Source organism: Taudactylus pleione, unplaced genomic scaffold (assembly GCF_031769625.1).
Source record: "Taudactylus pleione unplaced genomic scaffold, aTauple2 ptg000115l, whole genome shotgun sequence".
Lineage (NCBI taxonomy): Eukaryota > Metazoa > Chordata > Amphibia > Anura > Myobatrachidae > Taudactylus > Taudactylus pleione.
The window spans coordinates 2,690,644-2,717,657 of NW_028284517.1; the positions used below are offsets into that span (position 1 = coordinate 2,690,644).

At 47.3% G+C, this 27,014-nt stretch overlaps 1 protein-coding gene across 1 annotated transcript; it reads left to right on the top strand.

Moving 5' to 3' along the window:
- Positions 1-3,541: 3,541 nt before the first annotated feature.
- On the top strand, positions 3,542-25,455 carry PIK3R3 (phosphoinositide-3-kinase regulatory subunit 3). The gene is made up of 10 exons (XM_088471617.1): positions 3,542-3,972; positions 8,911-9,022; positions 9,129-9,227; positions 9,680-9,860; positions 9,946-10,071; positions 12,308-12,450; positions 12,543-12,719; positions 18,375-18,449; positions 18,554-18,724; positions 19,762-25,455. The coding sequence occupies exons 1-10, from the start codon at positions 3,876-3,878 to the stop codon at positions 19,958-19,960; spliced, it is 1,380 nt and encodes a 459-aa protein (XP_088327743.1). The 5' UTR covers positions 3,542-3,875; the 3' UTR covers positions 19,961-25,455.
- Positions 25,456-27,014: the final 1,559 nt, after the last annotated feature.

Genomic DNA, 27,014 nt, shown 5'->3' on the forward strand with positions numbered 1-27,014 from the left:
GTAGAGTGACTGGGTATATAATGTGCAGAATGGGAGAGTGACTGGGTATATAATGTGCAGAATGGGAGAGTGACTGGGTATATAATGTGCAGAATGGGAGAGTGACTGGGTATATAATGTGCAGAATGGGAGAGTGACTGGGTATATAATGTACAGAATGGGAGAGTGACTGGGTATGTAATGTGCAGGATGGGAGAGTGACTGGTATATAATGTACAGCATGGGAGAGTGACTGGGTATATAATGTGCAGCATGGGAGAGGGACTGGGTATATAATGTGCAGAATGGGAGAGGGACTGGGTATATAATGTGCAGAATGGGAGAGTGACTGGGTATATAATGGGCAGAATGGGAGAGTGACTGGGTATATAATGTGCAGCATGGGAGAGTGACTGGGTATATAATGTATAGAATGGGGGAGTGACTGGGTATATAATGTACAGAATGGGGGAGGACTGGGTATATAATGTGCAGAATGGGAGAGTGACTGGGTATATAATGTGCAGAATGGGAAAGGGACTGGGTATATAATGTGCAGCATGGGAGAGTGACTGGGTATATAATGTGTAGAATGGAGAGTGACTGGGTATATAATGTGCAGAATGGGAGAGTGACTGGGTATATAATGTGCAGAATGGGAGAGTGACTGGGTATATAATGTACAGAATGGGAGAGTGACTGGGTATATAATGGGCAGAATGGGAGAGTGACTGGGTATATAATGTGTAGAATGGAGAGTGACTGGGTATATAATGTGCAGAATGGGAGAGTGACTGGGTATATAATGTATAGAATGGGGGAGTGACTGGGTATATAATGTGCAGAATGGGAGAGGGACTGGGTATATAATGTGCAGCATGGGAGAGGGACTGGGTATATAATGTGCAGCATGGGAGAGTGACTGGGTATATAATGTACAGAATGGGAGAGTGACTAGGTATATAATGTACAGAATGGGGGAGTGACTGGGTATATAATGTGCAGAATGGGGGGCTTGGTATATATAATGTGCAAAATTGTGTGGGGGGCAGGGTATATAAGGGGCAGAATGGGTGGAGGACTGGTATATAATGTACAGAATAGGAGAGTGACTGGGTATATAAAGGGCAGAATGGGAGACTGGCTGGGTATATAATGGGCAGAATGGGGGAGAACTAGGTATATAATGGGCACAATGGTAGAGTGACTGGGTATATAATGTGCAGAATGGGAGAGTGACTGGGTATATAATGTGCAGAATGGGAGAGTGACTGGGTATATAATGTGCAGAATGGGAGAGTGACTGGGTATATAATGTACAGAATGGGAGAGTGACTGGGTATGTAATGTGCAGGATGGGAGAGTGACTGGTATATAATGTACAGAATGGGAGAGTGACTGGATATATAATGAGCAGAATGGAGAGTGACTGGGTATATAATGTGCAGAATGGGGGGCTGGGTATATAATGTGCAGAATGGGAGAGTGACTGGGAATATAGGGCCTGATTCAGACCCACTCGCGAGCGGCTGTCCGCTCGCAAGTGGGTCGATGTTATGGACTGAGCATGCGCACGACGGAGGGAGCTCCGTCGTGCGCATGCGCCAGACGCGACGAGCGAAGGAAAGTCCTTCGCTCGTTGTGTCCGATCAAAGGGGGCGTGCTGTCAATGTTGATTGACAGCACGCCCCCTTTGGTGGGCGTGCCTCCCTGACGGGGGCGTTCCCACGGGAACGCCTCCCGTCAGAAGCCGGCCCACTGACATCACTAGTGATGTCAGTGGGAGTGATTTTGGCTCTGATAGAGCCAAAATCACTCCGGAGCTTGCGGTTGAAAACCTCAACCGCAGGCTCCGGCTCGCAAATTCGATGGTCGCGATGGTCTCGACCATCACAATGCACGCTCGTATAGCCTGTGGGTGGTGACCCACAGCTATACGAGCGTCCAGGAGGACGCTCCATGAAAATGGAGCCCGGCCCTCATTCAGAGCGTGCGCTCTGCTCAGAGCGTACGGCTCTGAATGAGGGCCATAATGTGCAGAATGGGAGAGTGACTGGGTATATAATGTGCAGAATGGGAGAGTGACTGGGTATATAATGTGCAGAATGGGAGAGTGACTGGGTATATCAGGTGCAGAATGGGGGAGTGACTGGATATATAATGTTCAGAATGAGGGAGGACCGGTTATATATAATGTGCAGAATTGTGTGTGTGTGTGTGGGGGGGGGGGGGCTGGTTATATAAGGGGCAGAATGGGTGGAGGACTTGTGTATAATGTACAGAATGGGGGAGTGACTGGGTATATAATGTACAGAATGGGGGAGTGACTGGGTATATAATGTACAGAATGGAAGAGTGACTGGGTATATAATGTGCAGAATGGGGGGCTGGGTATATAATATATAATGTACAGAATGGGGGAGTGACTGGGTATATAATGTACAGAATGGGGGAGTGACTGGGTGTATAATGTACAGAATGGGAGAGTGACTGGGTATATAATGTGCAGAATGGGGGAGTGACTGGGTATATAATGTATAGAATGGGGGAGTGACTGGGTATATAATGTACAGAATAGGAGAGTGACTGGGTATATAAAGGGCAGAATGGGGGAGTGACTGGGTATATAATGTACAGAATAGGAGAGTGACTGGGTATATAAAGGGCAGAATGGGAGAGTGGCTGGGTATATAATGTACAGAATAGGAGAGTGACTGGGTATATAAAGGGCAGAATGGGAGAGTGGCTGGGTATATAATGTACAGAATGGGAGAGTGACTGGGTATATAATGTGCAGAATGGGGGAGTGACTGGGTATATAATTTATAGAATGGGGGAGTGACTGGGTATATAATGTACAGAATGGGGGAGTGACTGGGTATATAATGTACAGAATAGGAGTGACTGGGTATATAAAGGGCAGAATGGGAGAGTGGCTGGGTATTGTGTAGAGTGTGTGGGGGTGACTTGGTATATAATGTGCATAATGGGAGTGACTGGGTGTATAAAGGGCAGAATGGGAGAGTGGCTGGGTATATAATGGGCAGAATGGGGGAGTGACTGGGTATTGTGTAGACTAGAGTGTGTGGGGGTGACTTGGTATATAATGTATACAGGCTGCGTATAACGTGCGGGAGCGGCCGGTTACACAGTGTTGGGGTGTCGGGGAGACCTCGCCCCCTGATCACGGCCGTACACCTTGTTGGGGTGTCGGGGAGACCTCGCCCCCTGATCACGGCCGGTTTCTGTCCCTTTAATGTCACTTCAGAAACCTTTTTCTTTCCCTTTGTCCCTCTTAGTAACTGCATCAGCCAATCAGAGGCGACCGGCTTCTCTGCTCCCTCACTGGTTGTTGGCTAGAGAGGGAGGGGCAAATAATTATTCTCTTCTACGAAGCTCTCGCGTTGTCCTAGTAGACAAAGACAGCGAGCAGCTATAAAGCGCCGCCCATGGACCTTTTCCAGCCAATCGGCAGGCCCTCTTCCTTCCCCCCTTAGCGCCATCCCTCCGGCCAATCCCTATATGACATTGACGTTCCCCAGCGCTAGCTCCGCCCCGGCTGCCTGTAACGGCTCTGGCTTACGGCCAAGGTTGGGACTGTACCATCCGCGGTTCTCTCCCTGGCTGTTGGAGGGGTGACACCCCGGGAACACCCCGTGTGTTACCCGCCACTGGGGGCAATAGTGGGGTCTCTCATAGGGGCACTTCTCTTCCCCTGCCTTCCGTCTCCCGTGTGTGCGTCAGGTGTGGTGCGGTGGGTTTTGGGTAGAGTTGTTCTTCCTGCGTCCCCGCCCCCCTCCCCCTCGGCCCCGGCGTAGTGGCACAGTCCGGCAGGTTGCCGGTTATAATGAAATGTGATCGGAGGAGAGAGGAGGAGATGGGAGCGGGGAGTCAGGATGTACAACACGGAGCAGAGAGACTGGAGCCCGGAGCCCCTCATCCTGCCCTACTCCGCCGAGCTCATATTCTACATCGAGATGGATCCTCCGCCAGGTACGCTGCAGAGATAGGGTGTCAGCCCCTGCTATGTGCTCGGGGGGCTTTCCCTGGTGCCCCTGTGCACCCCCTCTCTCCCTGTCCCCAGCATTTCCTGCAATCTGCTTAAGGTGCATCTCCCACCCCCCCATTCATGCCCATCATTCCCTGCACTTCTGACTATGGGGGTTCCTGGCTCCTCAGAATGGGGGTGCACGCCCACTTTTCCTGCCCCCCCCCCCATATCCTCTAACCTGCATGTGTGAGGTACCCCCTTCCTCCCCTCAACCCAATTGCTATGAAGTGTACACCCTAATTTCTGCACTCATTAGGGTGTATCTGCCATTAATTAGCCTGCACCCCTACATTCTCTTCTGCACCTCCTGCTTACTGCCCCTCATCCCATGCACCCCCTGAGCAGGGTGCATCACTTGTATAACAACCTCAGATGTCAGATTTCTTTCTTTTTATTGCAATGGACTTTTTGCTTTTTGTGTCCCCCCCCTTTTTTTTTTTGTATGGCAAAAGAATGTACATTTTTTTTTATTTTTGTCTCCTCCAACATTCCTGGAATATCAGGTGCGTCTACCGGGCACCCCTTATTATTCTTCCTCATCATTCAGTTGGCATCTTTGGACACCTGGTTAAATGTCTATCATCGTGTCAGTCCTTGTCCCCTAAATACTTTGGATTGAATTGCGTTTCTTTTGGTAACCTCCCCATCGGGCATCATCCCCCCTAGTTTGTGTGTGCGTGGTGTGCCATTGTACCCCAAGATATTTGATGTCCGCTGCCAGATCTAGCTGGTTACTTTTACCTGGCAGTCGCCGAAAGGTCACTCAATGCATTACGTAATGGAGCCAACTCTGCCAGTGGGGACCGTCTCTCTCTGTCCTATTGTGCGCTTCCCATTGGTTTGGGCACACTGTGGTGCCCGCTGTATTAGGCGTTCATTGATCAGCCTCAGGCCTTTGTTGCACACACATTGCTGAATCCTGAATAAGTCAGTTCTTTGTCCTCTGGTCCCTGTTTTGCTGCATACTGTATATAGTACAGTATAACTTTGTCATCTGAGACGGAGCTGTAGGATAATTCCCCATCCCAAGGAGACCCTACCTCAGTATTGATGTAAATTGCATTGCTGTGCTGGTAATATGAATGACAGGCTCTCTGTAGGGTGACTGGGATGAAAGTGCATGGGCCTTGGCGGGGCTGGAGATGGTGACATTACAGACACTCTACTCTTTGTGCAAAAAATGTGTGATGTTAATCTAAAAAAAAAAAAATTGCCGTTTCCACCTCATACTTCCCCCTCACCCACACCCCCACCTCAGTACCCTGCTCCTGGGCATGCTTCATGACCTCAGTCTTATGGCTTAGTGTCCTACCAAAGACCAGTATCTTGACAGTTAGTGCTGCTTTGTTCATAGTCTTCATGGCTACATCATTGAGACGCTGAATTAACCCTGTCTGTGCCTGACACACTAAAACATCTGGCGCTGAAATAGTTTGTATTTTAGGGTTCATAAGCTTTTTTTTAAATTTATTTATTTTCTTTTTTTCTTTTGGAGGAAGGGGTGTTGCAATTTGTCGCTTTGCTCTCATTGTCCTCTGTGTAATGTGCAGCTTCCTGGCATTCATTGTTACCAGTCTGACACGGGCGCAAGTTACAGCGCCGTTATCCAGTCTCTGCACAAGAGACTGGATAACGACTGATTTTAAATTGGTTTTGTTAAAATTTGAACCCCATTTGAAGCAGACTTGAAATTCTTCCCCAAGGAGTGTCTGGTGCTGAGTTTCCTGCCCAGTGACGGAGACTAGGCTCTCACTGCCCCTTTCCTGCATTCTTCCCAGAAGGGGCACCAGCTGCTGTCTCCTATACATAATTATTGTGGCTCCACGTCCGCTGCTTATTTCTCTTATTGTTGTGTGATCAGGACAGCAGAGTCCGGGAATGTTCCTGGAAACCAGGTCCTGCTACTAGGCCTGTATAATGGTGGACATGGACTCCCTACTTTTTTTTATATTGTGCATTTCATTTGTCTTGTGTTCATTAAGTGTCCTCAAAGTAACAAGTCTGTAATAAGTCTATTAAGTTTTTCGGGCGCATGAGTTTTTAGTATCTATCTGTGATATGTCCCGGTTTCCACCGTCTCCTGGGCCAGATCGTCAGACATCCTATAACCCACACGTCAAACTTCTGTAACTGCTGTCAGGGAACTGTGCACGGCTCAAACTACCTGCTGCTCCCCTGCACATCCACTCTCTGCAGCCTTAACGTCAGGAACATACGATTCCTTTGCTGGCCTCTGATTGGCCAGGACCCTGTCTCCATTCAGAGATTACTTTTTGCCAGCAGCATCTGATTTGGGATTTAGTAGAGAAATCGGGTTGGATGGCGAGCACTGCGGAGGAAGAGGAGGGGGGGAGGATTAAGGTTACTAGCGAGCAAGCTATAGAATAACCACTTCAGTGCAATCTGCTGCCTGGCTATGTGTAGGTGAGCGCGTCCGCATCCCTCAGGATTATTTGCCTGCCTATTTGTAAGTATTACGGCTAGTTCCTTTCATTTGATGCATAAAGTAGGGGTTACTTTGTCTTAAAAATTGCTATTTGCTCGTTAATTTTGGAAATTTAAAATATTCTTTGGGTTGTTTGGTTCACTTGTCTGGGCTTTAGCTTGTTGTGTAGTCACTTAGCTGCTTAATGCCTTTGCGTGGTACGAACTGATTTATACTGGATCTGCACATACCTGTGACTATTTTGCAGGACTGGCCAGGACCCAGGAGTATCTGTGTGGTGGCATTTTAGTAGATTGACTTGTGTGGAAAAAATTAATTAACCATCCTAAAGGTGCGTACACGCGGTATGATATCTATGAACGATAATGATATCGTTCAACAATAAATAGTTAATTTTTATGCAGGGAACGACCAACGATGGCGTTCCCGCATGGATGATAACGATATCTATGGTCGTCCGTACATGCAGGCCAACCTGGACGATATCGTTAAGAAATTGCCTGTTCAGAGATGTGGCAGGATGACTTCACTGAAATATCTCTTATCGTAGATATCTTTCAGTGTCTACCCCCAATATCGTTTGTCCTGCCCCACAGAACGTTGAAGGAAAATCGTTCAATATCGTTCATTGAACAGATCGTACCGTGTGTATGCAGCTTAAGATGTTATAAATCTAATTTCATAAATTTTGTTCTTAAAAAAAAACAAAAAAAACTTTTTGACCATTTTTGACAGAGAGGAAGTAGCTATGTATGAAAAAGTAAGTGCCCCCATATTTGTTCCATATAATGGAATGAGGTGCGTTCAGGTTTGCCAAAGAGAAGAGACTTCTGCGTTTGTGTCTGTCTTCAAACTGTTTGGAAGTGTCCTTATAACCCTCTATAGTCCATCGTTCTCCTGTGAGAATATGTACAAATGGGCTTAACCCCTCTTTTCTGTTGTGGGTGCTCCAACAAATTCACCCAAAAATCAGATCACAGGAATGGCAAGTAACCCAAATTTGAAATCCATGGATCTTTAGGCATGTGACTGCACAATACATATTAAACGCTGGACAGAAGAGCAGCCGGGAAATAAGTAGTCTAGATGACATATGCACTTCTGGAATAATATTCTGTGTGCAGACCGGACCACAAGGACTGCATTTAATTGCTGCAATGACCTTATAGCAACCATTAATCACGGTGGTGGCGATTTTGATTTGCAACCACAGGACATGGCCACCTTGCAATCAATAAGCATCTTATGAACATCAAATTTTATTCTTACCTAAGGAAATGTGATGTCATCTGTCCCGATGTGAGATCATGGCTTGGCCCGAAATTGCAAACCCGCAATTCTACAACTGAAAGAAAAGATTCAAGGTTCTAAGGTCAAAGTTCAGACCTTGACCCAATTAAGAAGCTGTGACCTTAAGAGAGCCGAAGGAATAAGTGAATGCTCTTCAGTACTGATGCATTGGAGTGGGCCTAATCCCTCAAACATGACCCGAAACTGAATCGCAAAGAGAAAAAAGTCCTGATGTGATTTCTGCTAAAGTTGCTGGAGGGCCGTATTATTGCCCATGTCGGTTATAGTGGCTAATTAATCATTGGGTGTACTTACTTTCTCATAAGGTCTTCTCATGGCTTTTTTTTCTTTTTTTTTTAATGCATCATAAAGTAAAATGTAATTATTTATCACATGAATATGGATTTATCAAATCAATGTAATGGTTAAATTCATGTGTCCTGACCTGGTGTATAAAAAGCATCTTCATATGACAGTCTTCCTGCCTAGTGGATGGGCTGTTTTGTAGACTTCACTAAGTTTGTGATGAGCAGTATGATCAGGGTTTTGTGCATTAGACTGAATTGTATGTGTGAGGCTCTGTAAAATGATGTAATGAGACTTTCAGACCTCTTCTATATGTGTTTATGGTGGTGTCCCAGTCGTCTGGTCTTTGGTGTTCATTCTAGCACCTGTCACAACCCGTGCAGTTCCTCTCGCCTACCTGGGGTGTCACACTCTGCGCTGGTGCATCTAGCACATTCAGCTGATGCAACAAACTTCTGATATAGAGACGAGTGTGCTAGAAGCACCAGAGCAGAGAGATGCCCCAGGCAGGAAAGAGGAACTGCACGGGTTGTGACAGGTGCAAGTTGCTAGAATGAAGACTAACGGTCTTTCAGGTGTGCACCCCGGCTACCTGAGCGGAGGTGTGAGGGAGCGGCTTGGTGACGTATTAGTGCAGTTAGGGTGATTTGGAGGAACACCATCAGTAGCTGGATTATAATATTGCTGTATAGATGTAACTAATTATTTGCAAGCTCGGTTACTGAATCACCGTAAATCCCCTGTTGAGTTCATGTCTCCAGTGTAAAGTCTGTATAAGAAGTCTGTGTGTATCACACTATTTGTCTAATCCGAATTTCCATCCTGAATGTTTTTTCAGCACTTCCTCCAAAACCACCAAAATCCATGAGTCCAGTGTCTAATAATGGCAGCAAAGACGTCACAGGCTCGCCCCTCCAGGACGCAGAGTGGTATTGGGGAGACATCTCAAGGTAAGAGGCCAGAAAATCCATTTTCCACTCTTGCTTGTGACAGGTTGTGGCTGTGATCAGTGCGTTCAGAGGGTATGTGTACAATTACCCTTATTTCTGTCTCCAGGGAAGAAGTGAATGATAAGCTGCGTGATATGCCGGATGGAACGTTCCTGGTGCGTGATGCCTCAACTAAGATGCAAGGAGATTATACTTTGACTCTCCGGTAAGTGAGACGGGGCACATTTGGGTGGCACTTCCTTATGACGCTGTGAATGCTGCCTTGAGGCTGTATGAGTTAGTGCTGTGAGAGCAGTCACTTACTACCTTATTACATAGGTTATAGAGGTTTCAGGATGAGGGGACTGATGAACAATCAGCGATTGTCTCTAAGGCCACACTCGTAGAGTGCTGAATAAAGCCCTGTATCTAAATAAAGCTTTCTCTTGTCTAATTGCTTATGCTAGTGATAATGGTCAAACCATTAAATGTTATTGCTTAGACCTAGCGCTATTGTCACCGCTAAAAGTACAATCCATTTTGATTCTCTTAACTGTGATGGTAGTGAGACACACGTCTGAACATCCTGGGCCAACAACTTAGATCAGACTCTGACCACTGTTCAGGCTAGATCTCTGCAGCATCGCCCTCTCAATCTCTGCCTTTGGTTTATTCTAGGAAGGGTGGAAACAACAAATTGATCAAGATTTACCATCAAGACGGCAAATATGGATTTTCTGACCCACTGACTTTCACATCAGTTGTGGAGCTGATTAACCATTATAGACATGAATCTCTGGCCCAGTATAACCCCAAGCTGGACGTGAAGCTATTGTATCCAGTGTCAAGGTACCAGCAGGTGAGGATAACACGCTGGACATCCAGGGTTGCTTGGAGTTAGGTGGGAGCTCCTCGTACTGATTATGATTCTCTGTTCTGCACAGGATCAGCTGGTGAAAGAAGACAATGTAGAAGCAGTAGGAAGGAAACTCCAGGAGTATCACGGACAGTTTCAGGACAAGAGCAAAGAATATGACAGACTATATGAGGAATACACCAAGACCTCTCAGGTTAGTGACCCTCCTGCTGTGCCTGGCCTATTTGCTGGATGTAGCCCTAGGAAGGCGATTGAGATCCTCCTGCTGTGCCTGGCCTATATTCTGGATGTAGCCCTAGAAAAGGGGTAGTAACCCTTCTGCTGTGCCTGGCCTATATGCCGGCTCTATCCCTAGGAAAGTGATTGTGACCCTCCTGTGTCTAGCCTATTTGCTGGCTATAGCCTTAGGAAGGGGATAGTGACCATTCTACTGGGCCTGACATATATGCTGGATGTAGTCATAGGAAGGGAATGGTGACACTGCTGCTGTGCCTGGCCTATATGCTGGCTGTAGCCCTAGGAAGGGCAATAGTGACCCACCTGCTGTGCCTGGCCTATATGCTGGCTGTAGCCCTAGGAAGGGCAATAGTGACCCACCTGCTGTGCTTGGCCTATATGCTGGCTGTAGCCCTAGGAAGGGGATAGTGACCCACCTGCTGTGCCTGGCCTATATGCTGGACGTAGCCCTAGGAAGGTGATAGTGACCCTGCTGCTGTGCCTGGCCTATATGCTGGCTGTAGCCCTAGAAAGGGGATAGTGACCCTGCTGCTGTGCTTGGCCTATATGCTGGCTGTAGCCCTAGGAAGGGGATAGTGACCCACCTGCTGTGCCTGGCCTATATGCTGGCTGTAGCCCTAGGAAGGGGATAGTGACCCACCAGCTGTGCCTGGCCTATATGCTGGCTGTAGCCCTAGGAAGGGGATAGTGACCCACCTGCTGTGTCTGGCCTATATGCTGGCTGTAGCCCTAGGAAGGGGATAGTGACCCACCTGCTGTGCCTGGCCTATATGCTGGACGTAGCCCTAGGAAGGTGATAGTGACCCACCTGCTGTGCCTGGCCTATATGCTGGCTGTAGCCCTAGGAAGGTGATAGTGACCCTGCTGCTGTGCCTGGCCTATATGCTGGCTGTAGCCCTAGAAAAGGGATAGTGACCCTGCTGCTGTGCCTGGCCTAAATGCTGGCTGTAGCCCTAGGAAGGGGATAGTGACCCACCTGCTGTGCCTGGCCTATATGCTGGCTGTAGCCCTAGGAAGGGGATAGTGACCCACCTGCTGTGTCTGGCCTATATGCTGGCTGTAGCCCTAGGAAGGGGATAGTGACCCACCTGCTGTGCCTGGCCTATATGCTGGACGTAGCCCTAGGAAGGTGATAGTGACCCTGCTGCTGTGCCTGGCCTATATGCTGGCTGTAGCCCTAGAAAAGGGATAGTGACCCTGCTGCTGTGCCTGGCCTAAATGCTGGCTGTAGCCTTAGGAAGGTGATAGTGACCCTGCTGCTGTGCCTGGCCTATATGCTGGATGTAGCGCTAGGAAGGGGATAGTGACCCCGCTGCTGTGCCTGGCCTATATGCTGGACGTAGCCCTAGGAAGGTGATAGTGACCCTGCTGCTGTGCCTGGCCTATATGCTGGCTGTAGCCCTAGAAAGGGGATAGTGACCCTGCTGCTGTGCCTGGCCTATATGCTGGCTGTAGCCCTGGGAAGGGGATAAGTGACCCTGTTGCTGTGCCTAGCCTATATGCTGGATGTAGCGCTAGGAAGGGGATAGTGACCCTGCTGCTGTGCCTGGCCTATATGCTGGATGTAGCGCTAGGAAGGGGATAGTGACCCTGTTGCTGTGTCTAGCCTATATGCTGGATGTAGCGCTAGGAAGGGGATAGTGACCCTGCTGCTGTGCCTGGCCTATATGCTGGATGTAGCGCTAGGAAGGGGATAGTGACCCTGCTGCTGTGCCTGGCTATATGCTAGCTGTAGCGCTAGGAAGGGGATAGTGACCCACCTGCTGTGCCTGGCCTATATGCTGGGCAAACTCTTGTATTCCTCTGGTAATTTCAGGGATTGCTACCATCTCTCCACCTGTTGTCATATGTTCTACCCAGTTACAGTCACACCCCCTTTTATGCCAGCATTTAGCAATAAGCTACACCCTAAGCTGTTGTGTTTGAGGAGTATTATAATCTCTCTGTAATAATGGGGCTAAGACCTAGGTCAGAGGGGATAGAAAACTCTATGTGAAGGCCTTTCAGATGGTAGAAGCTCTTATCAGAGAGTCCAACCTGGAGGACAGAACACTGACCTATAACATACGTAGAGCGGTCTGTCACCTGACAGGCTGAGCCTATGGCAAATAATAATCTGTGAATAGTCCGTAATACAACATACTGTGTGTCATGTCCTATACATTGTGTGATGAGCCGGGTAAATGTTGCAGGAGATCCAGATGAAGAGGACGGCGATTGAAGCCTTTAATGAAACCATTAAGATATTTGAGGAGCAGTGCCATTCCCAGGAGAGATATAGTAAGGAATTCATGGACTGCTTCCGCAGAGAGGGCAATGATAAAGAGATTGAGAGGTAATACAGGTGGCTTGTTGTGCTATGGAAACGCTGCATTGTTACACTTACCATAACTAACGTCTTACTCTGATCTGTCTCTGTTCTCCCAGAATAATAATGAACTATGAAAAATTGAAATCTCGTTTGGGGGAGATCTATGACAGCAAATTACGGCTGGAACAAGACTTGAGAAAACAGGCGTTGGATAACCGGGAAATAGACAAAAGGATGAATAGTATCAAACCCGATCTTATACAGCTGCGGAAAATCAGAGATCAGCACCTGGTGTAAGTGACCTGTGTGTGGTGTGCGCAGTGTCCTCTCCCACCGCTTAGTACATCTGATCTTATTGGGAGTGACCCCTGTGTGTGATGGGCGCAGTGTCCTCTCCCACAGCTTAGTACATCTGATCTTATTGGGAGTGACGCGTGTGTGTGATGGGCGCAGTGTCCTCTCCCACCGCTTAGTACATCTGCTCTTATTGGGAGTGACCCGTGTGTGTGTGTGTGTGTGATGTGCGCAGTGTCCTCTCCCACCGCTTAGTACATCTATTATTATTGGGAGTGACCCCTGTGTGTGTGTGGTGTGCGCAGTGTCCTCTCCCACCGCTTAGTACATCTATTATTATTGGGAGTGACCCCTGTGTGTGATGTGCGCGGTGTTCTCTCCCACCGCTTAGTACATCTGCTCTTATTGGGAGTGACCCCTGTGTGTGATGTGCGCAGTGTCCTCTCCCACCGCTTAGTACATCTGCTCTTATTGGGAGTGACCCCTGTGTGTGGTGTGTGTGTGTGTGTGTGTGTGTGTGTGTGATGTGCGCAGTGTCCTCTCCCACCGCTTAGTACATCTGCTCTTATTGGGAGTGACCCCTGTGTGTGGTGTGCGCAGTCTCCTCTCTCACCGCGTAGTACATCTGCTCTTATTGGGAGTGACCCCTGTGTGTGTGTGTGTGATGTGCGCAGTGTCCTCTCCCACCGCTGCTTAGTACATCTATTCTTATTGGGAGTAACCCCTGTGTGTGTGATGTGCGCAAGGTCCTCTCCCACCACTGCTTAGTACATCTATTCTTATTGGGAGTGACCCCTGTGTGTGTGTGTGGTGTGTGGTGTGTGTGTGTGTGATGTGCGCAGTGTCCTCTCCCACCGCTGCTTAGTACATCTATTCTTTTTGGGAGTGACCCCTGTGTGTGATGTGCGCAGTGTCCTCTCCCACCGCTTAGTGTATCTGCTCTTATTGGGAGTGACCCCTGTGTGTGTGTGGTGTGCGCAGTGTCCTCTCCCACCGCTTAGTACATCTATTATTATTGGGAGTGACCCCTGTGTGTGTGTGTGTGTGTGTGTGTGTGTGTGTGTGTGTGATGTGCGCAGTGTTCTCTCCCACCGCTTAGTACATCTGCTCTTATTGGGAGTGACCCCTGTGTGTGATGTGCGCAGTGTCCTCTCCCACCGCTTAGTACATCTATTATTATTGGGAGTGACCCCTGTGTGTGTGTGTGTGTGGTGTGTGGGTGTGATGTGCGCAGTGTTCTCTCCCACCGCTTAGTACATCTGCTCTTATTGGGAGTGACCCCTGTGTGTGATGTGCGCAGTGTCCTCTCCCACCGCTTAGTACATCTATTATTATTGGGAGTGACCCCTGTGTGTGTGTGTGTGTGGTGTGTGGGTGTGATGTGCGCAGTGTCCTCTCCCACCGCTTAGTACATCTGCTCTTATTGGGAGTGACCCCTGTGTGTGATGGGCGCAGTGTCCTCTCCCACCGCTTAGTACATCTGCTCTTATTGGGAGTGACCCCTGTGTGTGATGGGCGCAGTGTCCTCTCCCACCGCTTAGTACATCTGCTCTTATTGGGAGTGACCCCTGTGTGGTGTGCGCAGTCTCCTCTCCCACCGCTGCTTAGTACATCTATTCTTATTGGGAGTGACCCCTGTGTGTGGTGTGTGTGATGTGCGCAGTGTCTTCTCCCACCGCTGCTTAGTGTATCTGCTCTTATTGGGAGTGACCCCTGTGTGTGTGTGTGTGTGTGTGTGTGTGATGTGCGATGTGCGCAGTGTCCTCTCCCACCGCTTAGTACATCTATTATTATTGGGAGTGACCCCTGTGTGTGTGTGGTGTGCGCAGTGTCCTCTCCCACCGCTTAGTACATCTATTATTATTGGGAGTGACCCCTGTGTGTGTGTGGTGTGCGCAGTGTCCTCTCCCACCGCTTAGTATATCTGCTCTTATTGGGAGTGACCCTGTGTGTGTGTGGTGCGCAGTGTCCTCTCCCACAGCTTAGTGTATCTGCTCTTATTGGGAGTGATCCCTGTGTGTGGTGTGTGTGCAGTGTCCTCTCCCACCGCGTAGTACATCTGCTCTTATTGGGAGTGACCCCTGTGTGTGGTGTGTGTGTGTGTGTGTGATGTGCGCAGTGTCCTCTCCCACCGCTTAGTACATCTGCTCTTATTGGGAGTGACCCCTGTGTGTGGTGTGCGCAGTCTCCTCTCTCACCGCGTAGTACATCTGCTCTTATTGGGAGTGACCCCTGTGTGTGTGTGTGTGATGTGCGCAGTGTCCTCTCCCACCGCTGCTTAGTACATCTATTCTTATTGGGAGTGACCCCTGTGTGTGTGATGTGCGCAAGGTCCTCTCCCACCACTGCTTAGTACATCTATTCTTATTGGGAGTGTCCCCTGTGTGTGTGTGTGTGTGTGGTGTGTGTGATGTGCGCAGTGTCCTCTCCCACCGCTGCTTAGTACATCTATTCTTTTTGGGAGTGACCCCTGTGTGTGATGTGCGCAGTGTCCTCTCCCACCGCTTAGTGTATCTGCTCTTATTGGGAGTGACCCCTGTGTGTGTGTGGTGTGCGCAGTGTCCTCTCCCACCGCTTAGTACATCTATTATTATTGGGAGTGACCCCTGTGTGTGTGTGTGTGTGTGATGTGCGCAGTGTTCTCTCCCACCGCTTAGTACATCTGCTCTTATTGGGAGTGACCCCTGTGTGTGATGGGCGCAGTGTCCTCTCCCACCGCTTAGTACATCTGCTCTTATTGGGAGTGACCCCTGTGTGTGTGTGTGTGTGTGGTGTGTGGGTGTGATGTGCGCAGTGTCCTCTCCCACCGCTTAGTACATCTGCTCTTATTGGGAGTGACCCCTGTGTGTGATGGGCGCAGTGTCCTCTCCCACCGCTTAGTACATCTGCTCTTATTGGGAGTGACCCCTGTGTGTGATGGGCGCAGTGTCCTCTCCCACCGCTTAGTACATCTGCTCTTATTGGGAGTGACCCCTGTGTGGTGTGCGCAGTCTCCTCTCCCACCGCTGCTTAGTGTATCTGCTCTTATTGGGAGTGACCCCTGTGTGTGTGTGTGTGATGTGCGATGTGCGCAGTGTCCTCTCCCACCGCTTAGTACATCTATTATTATTGGGAGTGACCCCTGTGTGTGTGTGGTGTGCGCAGTGTCCTCTCCCACCGCTTAGTATATCTGCTCTTATTGGGAGTGACCCTGTGTGTGTGTGTGTGGTGCGCAGTGTCCTCTCCCACCGCTTAGTAAATCTGCTCTTATTGGGAGTGACCCCTGTGTGTGGTGTGTGTGTGTGGTGTGTGTGCAGTGTCCTCTCCCACCGCTTAGTACATCTATTCTTATTGGGAGTGACCGGTGTGTGTGTTGTGTGTGCAGTGTCCTCTCCCACCGCTTAGTACATCTATTCTTATTGGGAGTGACCCCTGTGTGTGGTGTGCGCAGTGTCCTCTCCCACCGCTTAGTACATCTGCTCTTATTGGGAGTGACCCCTGTGTGTGTGTGTGGTGTGCGCAGTGTCCTCTCCCACAGCTTAGTGTATCTACTCTTTTTGGCAGTGACCCCTGTGTGTGTGTGTGTGTGTGTGGGTGTGCGCAGTGTCCTCTCCCACCGCTTAGTACATCTGCTCTTATTGGGAATGACCCCTGTGTGTGTCTGTGTGATGTGCGCAGTGTCCTCTCCCGCCGCTTAGTACATCTATTATTATTGGGAGTGACCTGTGTGTGTGATGTGTGCAGTGTCCTCTCCCACCGCTTAGTACATCTATTCTTATTGGGAGTGACCCCTTTTTGTGTGTGTGGTGTGCGCAGTGTCCTCTCCCACCGCTTAGTACATCTGCTCTTTTTGGGAGTGACCCCTGTGTGTGTGTGTGTGGTGTGCGCAGTGTCCTCTCCCACAGCTTAGTGTATCTGCTCTTATTGGGAGTGACCCCTGTGTGTGTGTGTGTGTGTGTGTGTGTGATGTGCGCAGTGTCCTCTCCCACCGCTTAGTAAATCTGCTCTTATTGGGAGTGACCCGTGTGTGTGATGTGCGCAGTCTCCTCTCCCACCGCTTAGTACATCCTATTCTTATTGGGAGTGACGTGTGTGTGTGTGTGTGTGTGTACAGTGTCCTCTCCCACCGCTTAGTACATTGCTCTTATTGGGAGTGACCCCTGTGTGTGTGTGTGTGTGTGTGTGTGGTGTGCGCAGTGTCCTCTCCCACCGCTTAGTACATCTGCTCTTATTGGGAGTGACCCCTGTGTGTGTGTGGTGTGCGCAGTGTCATCTCCCACAGCTTAGTGTATCTACTCTTTTTGGCAGTGACCCCTGTGTGTGTGTGGGTGTGCGCAGTGTCCTCTCCCACAGCTTAGTGTATCTGCTCCTTATTGGGAGTGACCCCTGTGTGTGTGAATGATGTGCGCAGTCTTCTACCGCTTAGTAAATTTGCTCTATGTGGAAGTAAAACAGACACTATGGATGCGTCTCTATTGTATTTTACTTGTTCTTGTAAAATCTGTTGCAACAGCAAATGTGACCCCGGGTCTGGTCATCTGAGCCCCCCTCTGGACAATGATACAGCGGTCTGTGACCGCCAACAACAAAGCCGAACTTGCTCCCCGGAATGCCGTGCGAATGGCTTTCTGGAGTGAATGTGCCAAACAGTTACATTTTAAATCCTGGGCAAGCATTGGAACTGGGGAGGGGGGATTCTATTGACTGCGGGAATTTGCTATCACTGGGAGGGGGTTACTTATGGACACTGGGTGGTATTGTACCTGGTGGATCAGTTGCTACGAAGGGGGGGGGGGGTAATGCCACAGGGGGTCAATTGCAACTGGTGGTGAAGGGTAATATTACAATATTGACACTTATGCTGGCCATACACTAGTACAACCAGTATAAGCTGATATTCATCTTACGATTTCCCCTGAAATTCCCGGGCAGTCCCAGCCGCACGATTGACACACGATGTACATACGATCTCACGATACGATCGATTTGTAGTTTAGGAGGGAAGGTCACTGAGAGATCACACACTTCTTCTAAATGTCACTGAAATGACGCCGGTCGGACGCACGATCCATCGTATGCTCAAATACACGGCACGATCAGCATACGATAGCTATAGATAATATGGGCTGCACATCTGATCATACGATACATTTTAAGAGCAGCGGGAGCGCGCACCGGATCATATCCTACCTAAATACTGCACGATTTCCACACAATTCATTGTACGACGCATTGAAAATCGTGCTAGTGTGTGGCCAGTATTAGGTGTGCTAGACCCAAGGGCAGGGATATTCAAGGCACACGAACAGTCCAGGTTTCAAGGATAGCCATACTTGAGCACAGGTCTTATATTGATGTAACCATCTGTGCTCAAGCATGGATATCACTAAAACCTGGACTGTTGGTGTGCCTTGTGGACCGAGATTTGGAAACACTGCCCTAGGGGTGTAAAATAGATAGATCTATCACTGGTTCTACAGGTTATTGTGTAGAACCAGCAGTGCTGCTGAGAACAGCCAATCGGATGTCTGCTTTCATTTTACCAACTGCACAAGAGAAATGACAGAAGCTGATTGCAGTTTCCATAAGTGCCCCCTCCCCACCACCACACCCCCTTTATTGTAACTCATGTGATACGTCTATAACTTGTAATAAAAGACCCTTTTCCCTGACAGATGGCTCAATCACAAAGGAGTGAGGCAGAAGCGCATTAATGAATGGCTTGGAATCAGGAACGAGCAGTTTGATGAGTGAGTGTTTTCCTCATTGTACAATGGCTTCCGCTAAATGCTGCATGCACCATGCTAAATGCAACCTTCACTGTGTCGTCTCTTCCCTCCCTCCCATGTAACAGACATTGCTTTGTGAGTGAGGAGGAAGACTGTCTGCCCCACTACGATGAGAAGACCTGGTTTGTGGGGGACATCAATCGGATACAAGCAGAAGAGTTACTCCGAGGGAAGCCTGATGGAGCTTTTTTAATTCGTGAGAGCAGCAAGAAGGGCTGTTATGCATGTTCTGTGGTGTAAGTGTTCTCATATACATTCCTCCTATAGTATAAAGTGCACCACCAGGCTGCAGCATCCGGCCGGTGTCCATGTACCTGCATCACTTGTCTCCTTTATACAGAGGATACTGCGTTTTGCCCTATGACACCAGGAGCTGACACTTTATTTACCCGGGCAGAGTAACGTCTTCTGATTCTCTGAGCAGTGTCTGCTTGCTCCAGGCTCCTCGGGATGACTATGCAGATGCACTAAGGGCCCCATTTATAAACGAAAAATAACCCCTTTAGCGCTCACTAAAGGGGTTATGCCAGGGTTCTGTATTTAGTAAACCACTGTAATCTTAGATTACCGCTGTTTTACAGCATCGCTCTTGCCAGATTTTAGATGGCGAGAGCGATGCAGGCCCCATTACCGGCAATGGAGACCCGGCGGTGCCTTTCCGACTTCAGCAAAGCATTCCAGGCACTGCCAGGTCCCCGTGTCATGCACGTGCCTAGACGGACCGTCGCGCATGCGCATAACACAGGAGACCCGTCGCTGGCAGCGTTAGACTGCCAGCAGCCCAGCAGGGGACCTCGCCGGAGGGGTATTACTAAATACCAGTGGAATTTTCATTTGTATCAGTGATACTAAACGAAAATTCCCGCTGGTATTTCGTTTTGTTTGTAAATGGGGACTAAGTGCTGTAAACTCGTAATGGTCTTGTGTGACAGCCTTCCCAAATACCACCGCACTTTTATTTTCAATCGCTTTTTTTTTTTTTGAATCGGTTTTATTGGCCTTGAAATACCTACAGTGGGATTTGGTTTGAGTACAGTGTCATCTAAAAATTGCAGTAAAATTATATATTTTAGGACCAAAGTTTATTCCCTGGGTTAAGCTCGTGGAATTAGTGCTTCCATCGCCTATAGAAGCCGTTCTTGGGAGACCCTAGATATATAGCTATTTACTATGTGACTGACTGCCCATAACTGAAAGGAACCATGTAACTCTGTTGTATCACAGCACTAGTGTCTGCACTGTAATAATCCTCTCTCTCTCTCTCTCCTCTCAGGGCCGACGGCGATGTTAAACACTGCGTTATATACAGTACGTCACGAGGCTACGGGTTTGCAGAGCCATATAATCTCTACAGCACACTTAAGGAGTTGGTGCTCCATTACCAGCATACATCCCTCATCCAACACAATGATTCTCTGAACGTCAGGCTGGCCTACCCCGTCTACGCACACACGTCCTCTCTCTGCAGATAAAACGGCGGCTACTCTGGATCTTTTCTACAGTTTTTACTAGAACTAAGAGGGCATTCTTTTTACTTAGACTGCTTGTTTTGCACAAGAAGTGAATTTGTGAATGTGAAATGAAGAGGCGCGTGGCTGTACAGGAGGCGGAAGAGGTCCCGGTGCTTCCTGCGGTTCAGCGGTGAGAAACGGAGGAGGGGGGGGGGGGGGTGCGCTCGCTGACTCTGGCGCTGCTGCTCTCGTCTCCGTCATGGCGAAATAGGCGGGCAGAGACCTCTCCCCATCCGTGATATTCCAGTGCTTGCTCTGTATCGAAAGGAAACAGGAGACTTAGGAAAGAAAACCAAAGGATTTTCGAGATTCACTTTTATTTCCTGTAAAGGAAGAAAATAAATAAAGACCAATACTTTGCTTTATTTTTCCAACAGCCAACAAAAGTTTTGGCTTCCACAGCATTAACTCTTCACGTGAGGAGACGTCGATCTTTTTAACCAAATTCAACCACCAAAACTTTGTTCGTTGCTGGATCGAGCACTTACCTGGGAACGATGTTGGCACCTGCACATATCTGTACGCCAAAACTTGAAAAAAGTGAAGAAAAAAAGGTGGTTTGAAAACACTAATCTGTTTAATATTGTGTTTACATTTTTTTTTGTTTTTAAGGCTTTCACCCTCTGGATGACAGTTGTCTACAGAATACTGTATTATTGCACCCAAAGGGTTAGATTGTTCCTTTTTTTTTTTTTTTCTTTTCCAAAGTTCATTAAAATGGACACCTTGCTTTGGAATGTAAACTGCTAATGAGCTGGTGCGCCATTGTGTGTGCGTGTGTTATTGGTGATGTGTTCAGATGACTGACAGGCCAGTGCTTCTAGATGGCTTCTAGCAAGATGTAGTACAAAACTCTGGGCCCAGCGATTGCAGTTACCTCTGTGACTGTACTTCTTTGGGATTAGTATCTAACAGAATAAACCAGGTCAGCGATCAAATCTGAGCTATCCAAACTGAATGGGCTGAGGCAAACCTGAGTGAATGCCTTATTGCATGGGAAGATCATGTTTTAGAACACCTGCCAATGTTAGTAGGTTAGCTGATGCTTTCCATTAAATACGAGGTCTCCCCTTTTAGTTCACTTTTGAACCATAAAGTGTGATGACCACAGCAAATAGCTGTGATTGTAATATATACTATTTATATTAAAAGCATTTCTGCTAGTAAATGTCTTGGGGATCCCCCAGAAGTTGTAGCTGTGAGATCCTGCATGTGGGACGCCCAGGGAGAGACCGTTCTACAAATCAGTGCGTCTTCCCTGTCTGTGGCGCTAATGGGGGCGTGTTTTATACTTCGTGGCAGCTACATAATAACTTGTGATGTTTTGTTCTATAATACAGATTAGGATTCTATAACTTTAAAGAGAATCCAGGTCTGAGCCCCCAGATAAATCTCTGTAGAGTGCGGTGATAGCGTCTGAAGCCATCTAGAAGCATTGTTCCTCTATCCCAGTGTTCTCATCTTCCCAGGATCTCTGCCCATTTTATACCCTTGCTGCCCATTGCACATCGGCTTTCCAGGTTTTTTTTTTCTTGCACTCGTTTGGCACTTGGTACAAAATGGGCATGCGGCAGATAAGGCAACAAACCAAGCGTGAATGCACTACAGCAGTTATAATGCCAGCTGGAACTGTGCAGCCCAATTGCGGAATGGGTGAGGGAAAACTTGCAATGAGGAGTGGGGTAAATCTCCCCAAGTTAATCATAGACTTGCTCCTATGAAAACGCCATTTATTTTCAGAGAACAAAGTATATGAGCAGTAAGTTATTGTGACTGGCGCAGAGGGCGAGGCCCTCAGCTGACCATCTCCTGATGCACAACATTTATTAAGTGATTTTCCTGGTGTAACGTGGGCCCGGATGGTCACTGTCTCAGTCTCGCTCCTCTGTCTTATGAATAAAGTCCATTGTATGATAACGGGGAATAACTGTGCAATATAAATGTGCGATTTTATGTTTTTGGTTGGCTTGCTGGATTTTCGTGTATCCTCTTGGTAGGGCGTCTAGTCTAAATCATCCCTTCGTCTTTCTTTCGATGGTGTGATTGCAAGTCAGTATTATATATTGGTGGTTTTTGTTTTACCTGTCCCCCTCACTTCTCAAAGCATTTCTCCCTCGGCAGGTACCATTGTCAGCTACCAGCCACACTGATGTAGAGTCTCCTTTTTTGAATGCTCCTTTTGGTGTTTTCTAATAGTCTTCCACAGTATCCATGTGTAGCCTGTGTTCTGTAAGATTGCACACAAACAGGCACCCACATTAATTGCTGAAGCAGGCTCGGATTGGCTACGCTGTACTAATCCCTCCCACTTGAAACTTGCCTATACATGAACACACAGGAATTGGGGGCACTGAAACGCTCTGTGCTGTTACCACTGATGCTCTGGTGACGGCTTGTTTTGGCCCCACCCACTTAATTGCCCACCTGCCTTTTGTCCTGTTTTGAAGAATGAATCTAGCAGGGTGCTCTGTCACTCAGCGGGTACTGTGCAGGGCGCTGTCGTCTCCTGGTATCTGTGGTGCAAGCGGTAAGGGAACGCGTTACTGTTTGCAGCCATTCACCAGACCCTGCAACACCGTTGGGCAAAACGCTCTGTCTCCTTTTGAAGACTAAACTAAATGAATTTAACTCTTGGTACTTGAACAATCTGTGTGAAAATCTGTTTTTTTTTGTTTTGTTTTTTTTATAGGATTTTGGGACATGAGACCTAAATGACTTTTTCTACGTTTTGCTGTATTTCTGCATTTAGTGGCAGAATCGTATCAGGGGAATCCTACATCTAGGGATTAAGCTTTTTATTCCACAGGTGAAGTAGCTGTTTTTGAAATGCATTTCCTTTTTGTGTAGGGTCTCTAGTTGCATCGGTTACTTCAGATGTAAGCAGACATGAGAGCCTATGTACTTACAGCTTTCTAGGGGTGGTGACTTACTCCCCGGCTTCCTAATGCACATGTGAGGCAGCTGGCCCCAGGCTGTATGTGGTGTCCAGGTGCTCTTCCTTTACGTGTGTGTTGGTTAAAACCTTCCCCATCTAATGTAGAGGCTGTAGTTGAATAATATGAATCTGGGCTACTGGTTTTAAAGGAGGGGGGAGCTCTGCTTGCGGATAGACACATGCAGTAACACTGGCATTGGGGTTCCCCCAGAACAGATATAGTGTGAATCTGATCACATCCTCTTACTTTGCTTGAGTCTCTTATGTTCTCTCCGGATTATTTGCTCCTGTGCCAGTGTCCGTGGCTGGTCTTATCTGTGATATTGTCCTATCTTCATTCCATTCCTCGGTCAGCTCAAATGAATTCACATAGTGGAGGAAAAAAAAAAACAATCGCTTGTAGGGAGAAAGGTTTCCAGATCTTAGGGCAAGCACTGAATGAGAGAGGGGTGTTTTTCTGTAACGCTGGGCCCTGTTGGCACAGCTACACCCAGCGGCATGCAATGGAGTATCTTCAGGGCTGCACCTTTCTCACTGGTGTCCCCACATTCTAGCTTTGCTGCAGTACTGCATTGTGGTATGCAGGAGCCTGTGCCCCAGTTGCGGCCTAAAGTATTTCATTGTACTGCGGCATCTAACAATGATCTGAGCGCAGCTGCAAAGGGTTTTTCTATTTGTTTTTTTTATTAGTGTTGGTTTAGAGAAGTGGAGATGTTGTTCATAGCAACCAATCAAATTCTACTTAACATTTATCTAGCTCCTCCTAGAAGATAATAGCTAGAATCTGGTTGCTATGGGCAACTCCTCCACTTCTATAAACCCACACTTTAGTATATATACCCCCCCAAGACTGCGGTGTGTAGTACAGAGAGGCCCTGATTTTACACGCTGGGAATTGCTCTGAGCTGTGCAGACCCTTTCCTGTAGTGACAGTAACTGTACATCGGGCTGCTGTAAGTAAGCAGGTTTCTGATTGATATGTTATCGTCTCTCTGATATAATTCTCCCTACTGTAATCTATGGGGGTGACTACTACTATCCATGATTAACAGGAGGGGGGGTACATTAGTCCTTTATTTTACACATTAATACCACTTGCAATGAAGACGTGGCATGTTTCAGACGCTGGTGAACAGATGTTTGCCGCACTTGGCGTATACAGTTATTCTCAATTTTTGCAGAATTTTATATTTTGGTGACTTTTTTTTTTTTTTTTTTCCCCCTAACAATTTCTTCTAGCAGCATAAAGGAACTTAAAGGGCTTTTTTTTTTGTGATCAAGACAAACTTTAAATTTCCAGATGTAATCGGACGTGACCATGTGCTGATCAATTAGTTTTCAACCCAGCCAAAACCACCTGTATGTATATTTTTGCATTCTATATATTTTAGTTTTTTTTTTTTTTTTTTTTAAGGACAAGGCTCCGATTAACGAGGAGAAAAATCCATTACATTTCAAATGCACTCATTTTATGTATAAAAATAATGCTATGTTTTGACATGAGTAGGATTTTTTTTTTTTTATTATTATTATTATGTACTCTGCGGGACAGAAAGCTTTTCAGTTTATTATTAAAGCTTAGGAGGAATATGCAAACAGGTTTCCATTAACTAGAACCCAATAAGCTATTATGATGCAGTTAAAGTTTGCACATCTGTTTCCTGGCTGGTCTGTAACACCTGAATCAGGTGCAAGGTGGCTCTCGGTGTATCTTGTGCACAGCATTAAGCTAGGATTAAAAGGAACAAATTGCTCAGCGCCTTGGTACACATTTCTGATTGGTTCAGGGTGCTGCTGCCGCCGCCTCACTCCAGTCTGGTTCTCAAGTGACTTTTCTTCCTGTTCCTACTGAATTTCGGCATGTAACTTTGGTACTATGTTACTCTGACTGTTAATGTAAAATGTTCCGTCTCTCTGTGGTGTTCTGGGTAAATGAGTTTCACAAGAAACAAGTATACGTTTTGTGTTTCTCCAACAGGTCATGCGCTATAGATGTTAATCAGGATTCTCCTTATATAGATACTTGTCACCAGATGGGGGTGGGGGCTTCCTCTGCTAATAGGGGTGATGAGCTCGCTGCAATAAAGTGTGGGCCCAGCTTTTCATAGATCACCTGTGTTGCCGTCTTGTATACATTACATAGAACCAGCCAGGTTATGGATCGGGAATCTTTATAATCTTCCTAATCCTGGCACACCCCCCCATACTAAGAGCTAACCTGATGTCACAATCTATTATCTGGCTGAATTTACTAATAATCCTCTTCCTATATGTGACTGACCCTTTCCGGGGATAACTCCACACTGGGCAGTCTGGTGACTCGTATTGTTCCTCAGTATTTGCTTTCGGTTTGGTACCATGGTGCGCTGTTGTTACAAGTGAACTTGTATCTTAATTGTTCAATACTCCTGTATCGGCTGTGTTTTACCCCACTGTCACATGGGGGCAGATCTGTGTACACCATTTACATGGTTTCATGAAACTTACCTGTCTTGCAGAATTAAACAGAATATTTTCTTGATTTATGTGGCTCTGCAGTTTTTTATTTCACACCAAGCTATTCTGTTGTGAGGATTCATACGTCCAAGATTGTCAGGGGATAAAGGTATGTTGGAGAAGAGAACACAAAGAATGGAACTGTACTAAATGGTGAGAGCTACAGTCAGGCTTGCTGGCACCATCACAGAAACTGGGTAGTTGCCTAGAATGAAAATGTATACATAGTACTAAGGGAGAAAAGAGGGTTACAGGCTCTGCAAAGGTACATGCCAGTATGGCAATCCCTCCATATACATTTTAGTACACATTTAGTTATGTCTACAAATAAATACTTTGTGCTAACAAAACCTGAAGGGACAGAACTGAGGAAAACATGAGGGAGAGGAGGAGAGTCCTAATGAGAACAGGTTCAATGCAAAACAGTACAATAATAAGGAAAGCTGAACAAGGTATGTAAGGGAAGGTCATCAGCGTGTTCCATGGACTCAGAGAAAAGGATACAACATATGTGGGTAAAAAAAACAATTTGATGCATTCATTGGGAGACGCTGAGAACATCCTTCAGGATGGGAATGCTCTGTTCCAGTGCACAACACCTTTAGCCAGTGGTTCTCTAAACTCAGTCCTCAAGGTACCATAACAGTCCAGGCCTTAAGGTGATCCATGCTTCAACACAAGTGTATGAATTAGTACCTCATACATTTAATTTAACCATCTGTGTTCAGCATGGATATCCTTAAAACTCAGACTTTAAGATGCCACAAGTTTGGTCCTGCCTTAACCCCCCATAAATTGACATCTTTGGACGCAAAGGTGTAAAATCTGGTGTGCACTGAAAACTGGGTGACTGATCTATATAGCTTTGCGGCAGTGGTCTTGCCCATCAGGCACCCACTGCCCCAAAGTACGAATGGCATTCATCTGTTTAGAGGCTGGACGATCTCTTCTCGTGAAATCATAGGGGTACAGGAGGTCATCTGTCCCATACACACACCACCTAATTCCCCTGGACATAAACACTAATTACCTTGATCGTGTGCAATAACTGAAGAGCACCCTCTTCATACAATTACCTATACTGGTGCAGAGACTGAACCATAATCTATCAGTGTAAGTGAAATTTACAGGCTACCTCCAACTGGAAAGGTGGTTTAGTATGGCCCTAGAACACATGCAAGGGAGACTTGTAGGAAATAGCTGCCAGTTCTGAAAGTCCACCAAGAGTATAGAGTAGAAGTTGCAAGGCCCCGAGCATCATATTGAGGTCCAAAAGGACCCACCACAGTGATCTATGGAGTTGGAACACTACACACCTTCCTGGGGGTGTAGGAGGAGGAGGAGTCACACTACACACCTCCATCTCCCCTTCAGTCATATGCTCTTTTATTTAACACACCCTTTTCAAAATACTGTCCTATCTGGGACCTCTCACATAGCAGTCAGACACCTTACACATGGAGCGATTAGCCCCACAAGTTCTGATGGTAGCCCTGACGACAGCCTCCGATTCCCAACCCAGGTGTTAACAGCACACCTATAGTACCGTTACCTTGAGTTCAGGAACCGGGTAGAGATGGTTAG

What these genes read in the sequence shown, in the direction of transcription:
- PIK3R3 (XM_088471617.1), top strand. Translation starts at nt 3,876, where the DNA reads ATGTACAACACGGAGCAGAGAGACTGGAGCCCGGAGCCCCTCATCCTG. An exon ending in GATTATACTTTGACTCTCCG is followed by an intron (nt 9,228 to 9,679) that starts GTAAGTGAGACG and finishes GGTTTATTCTAG; the next exon opens with GAAGGGTGGAAACAACAAAT. An exon ending in ATCAGAGATCAGCACCTGGT is followed by an intron (nt 12,720 to 18,374) that starts GTAAGTGACCTG and finishes TTTCCCTGACAG; the next exon opens with ATGGCTCAATCACAAAGGAG.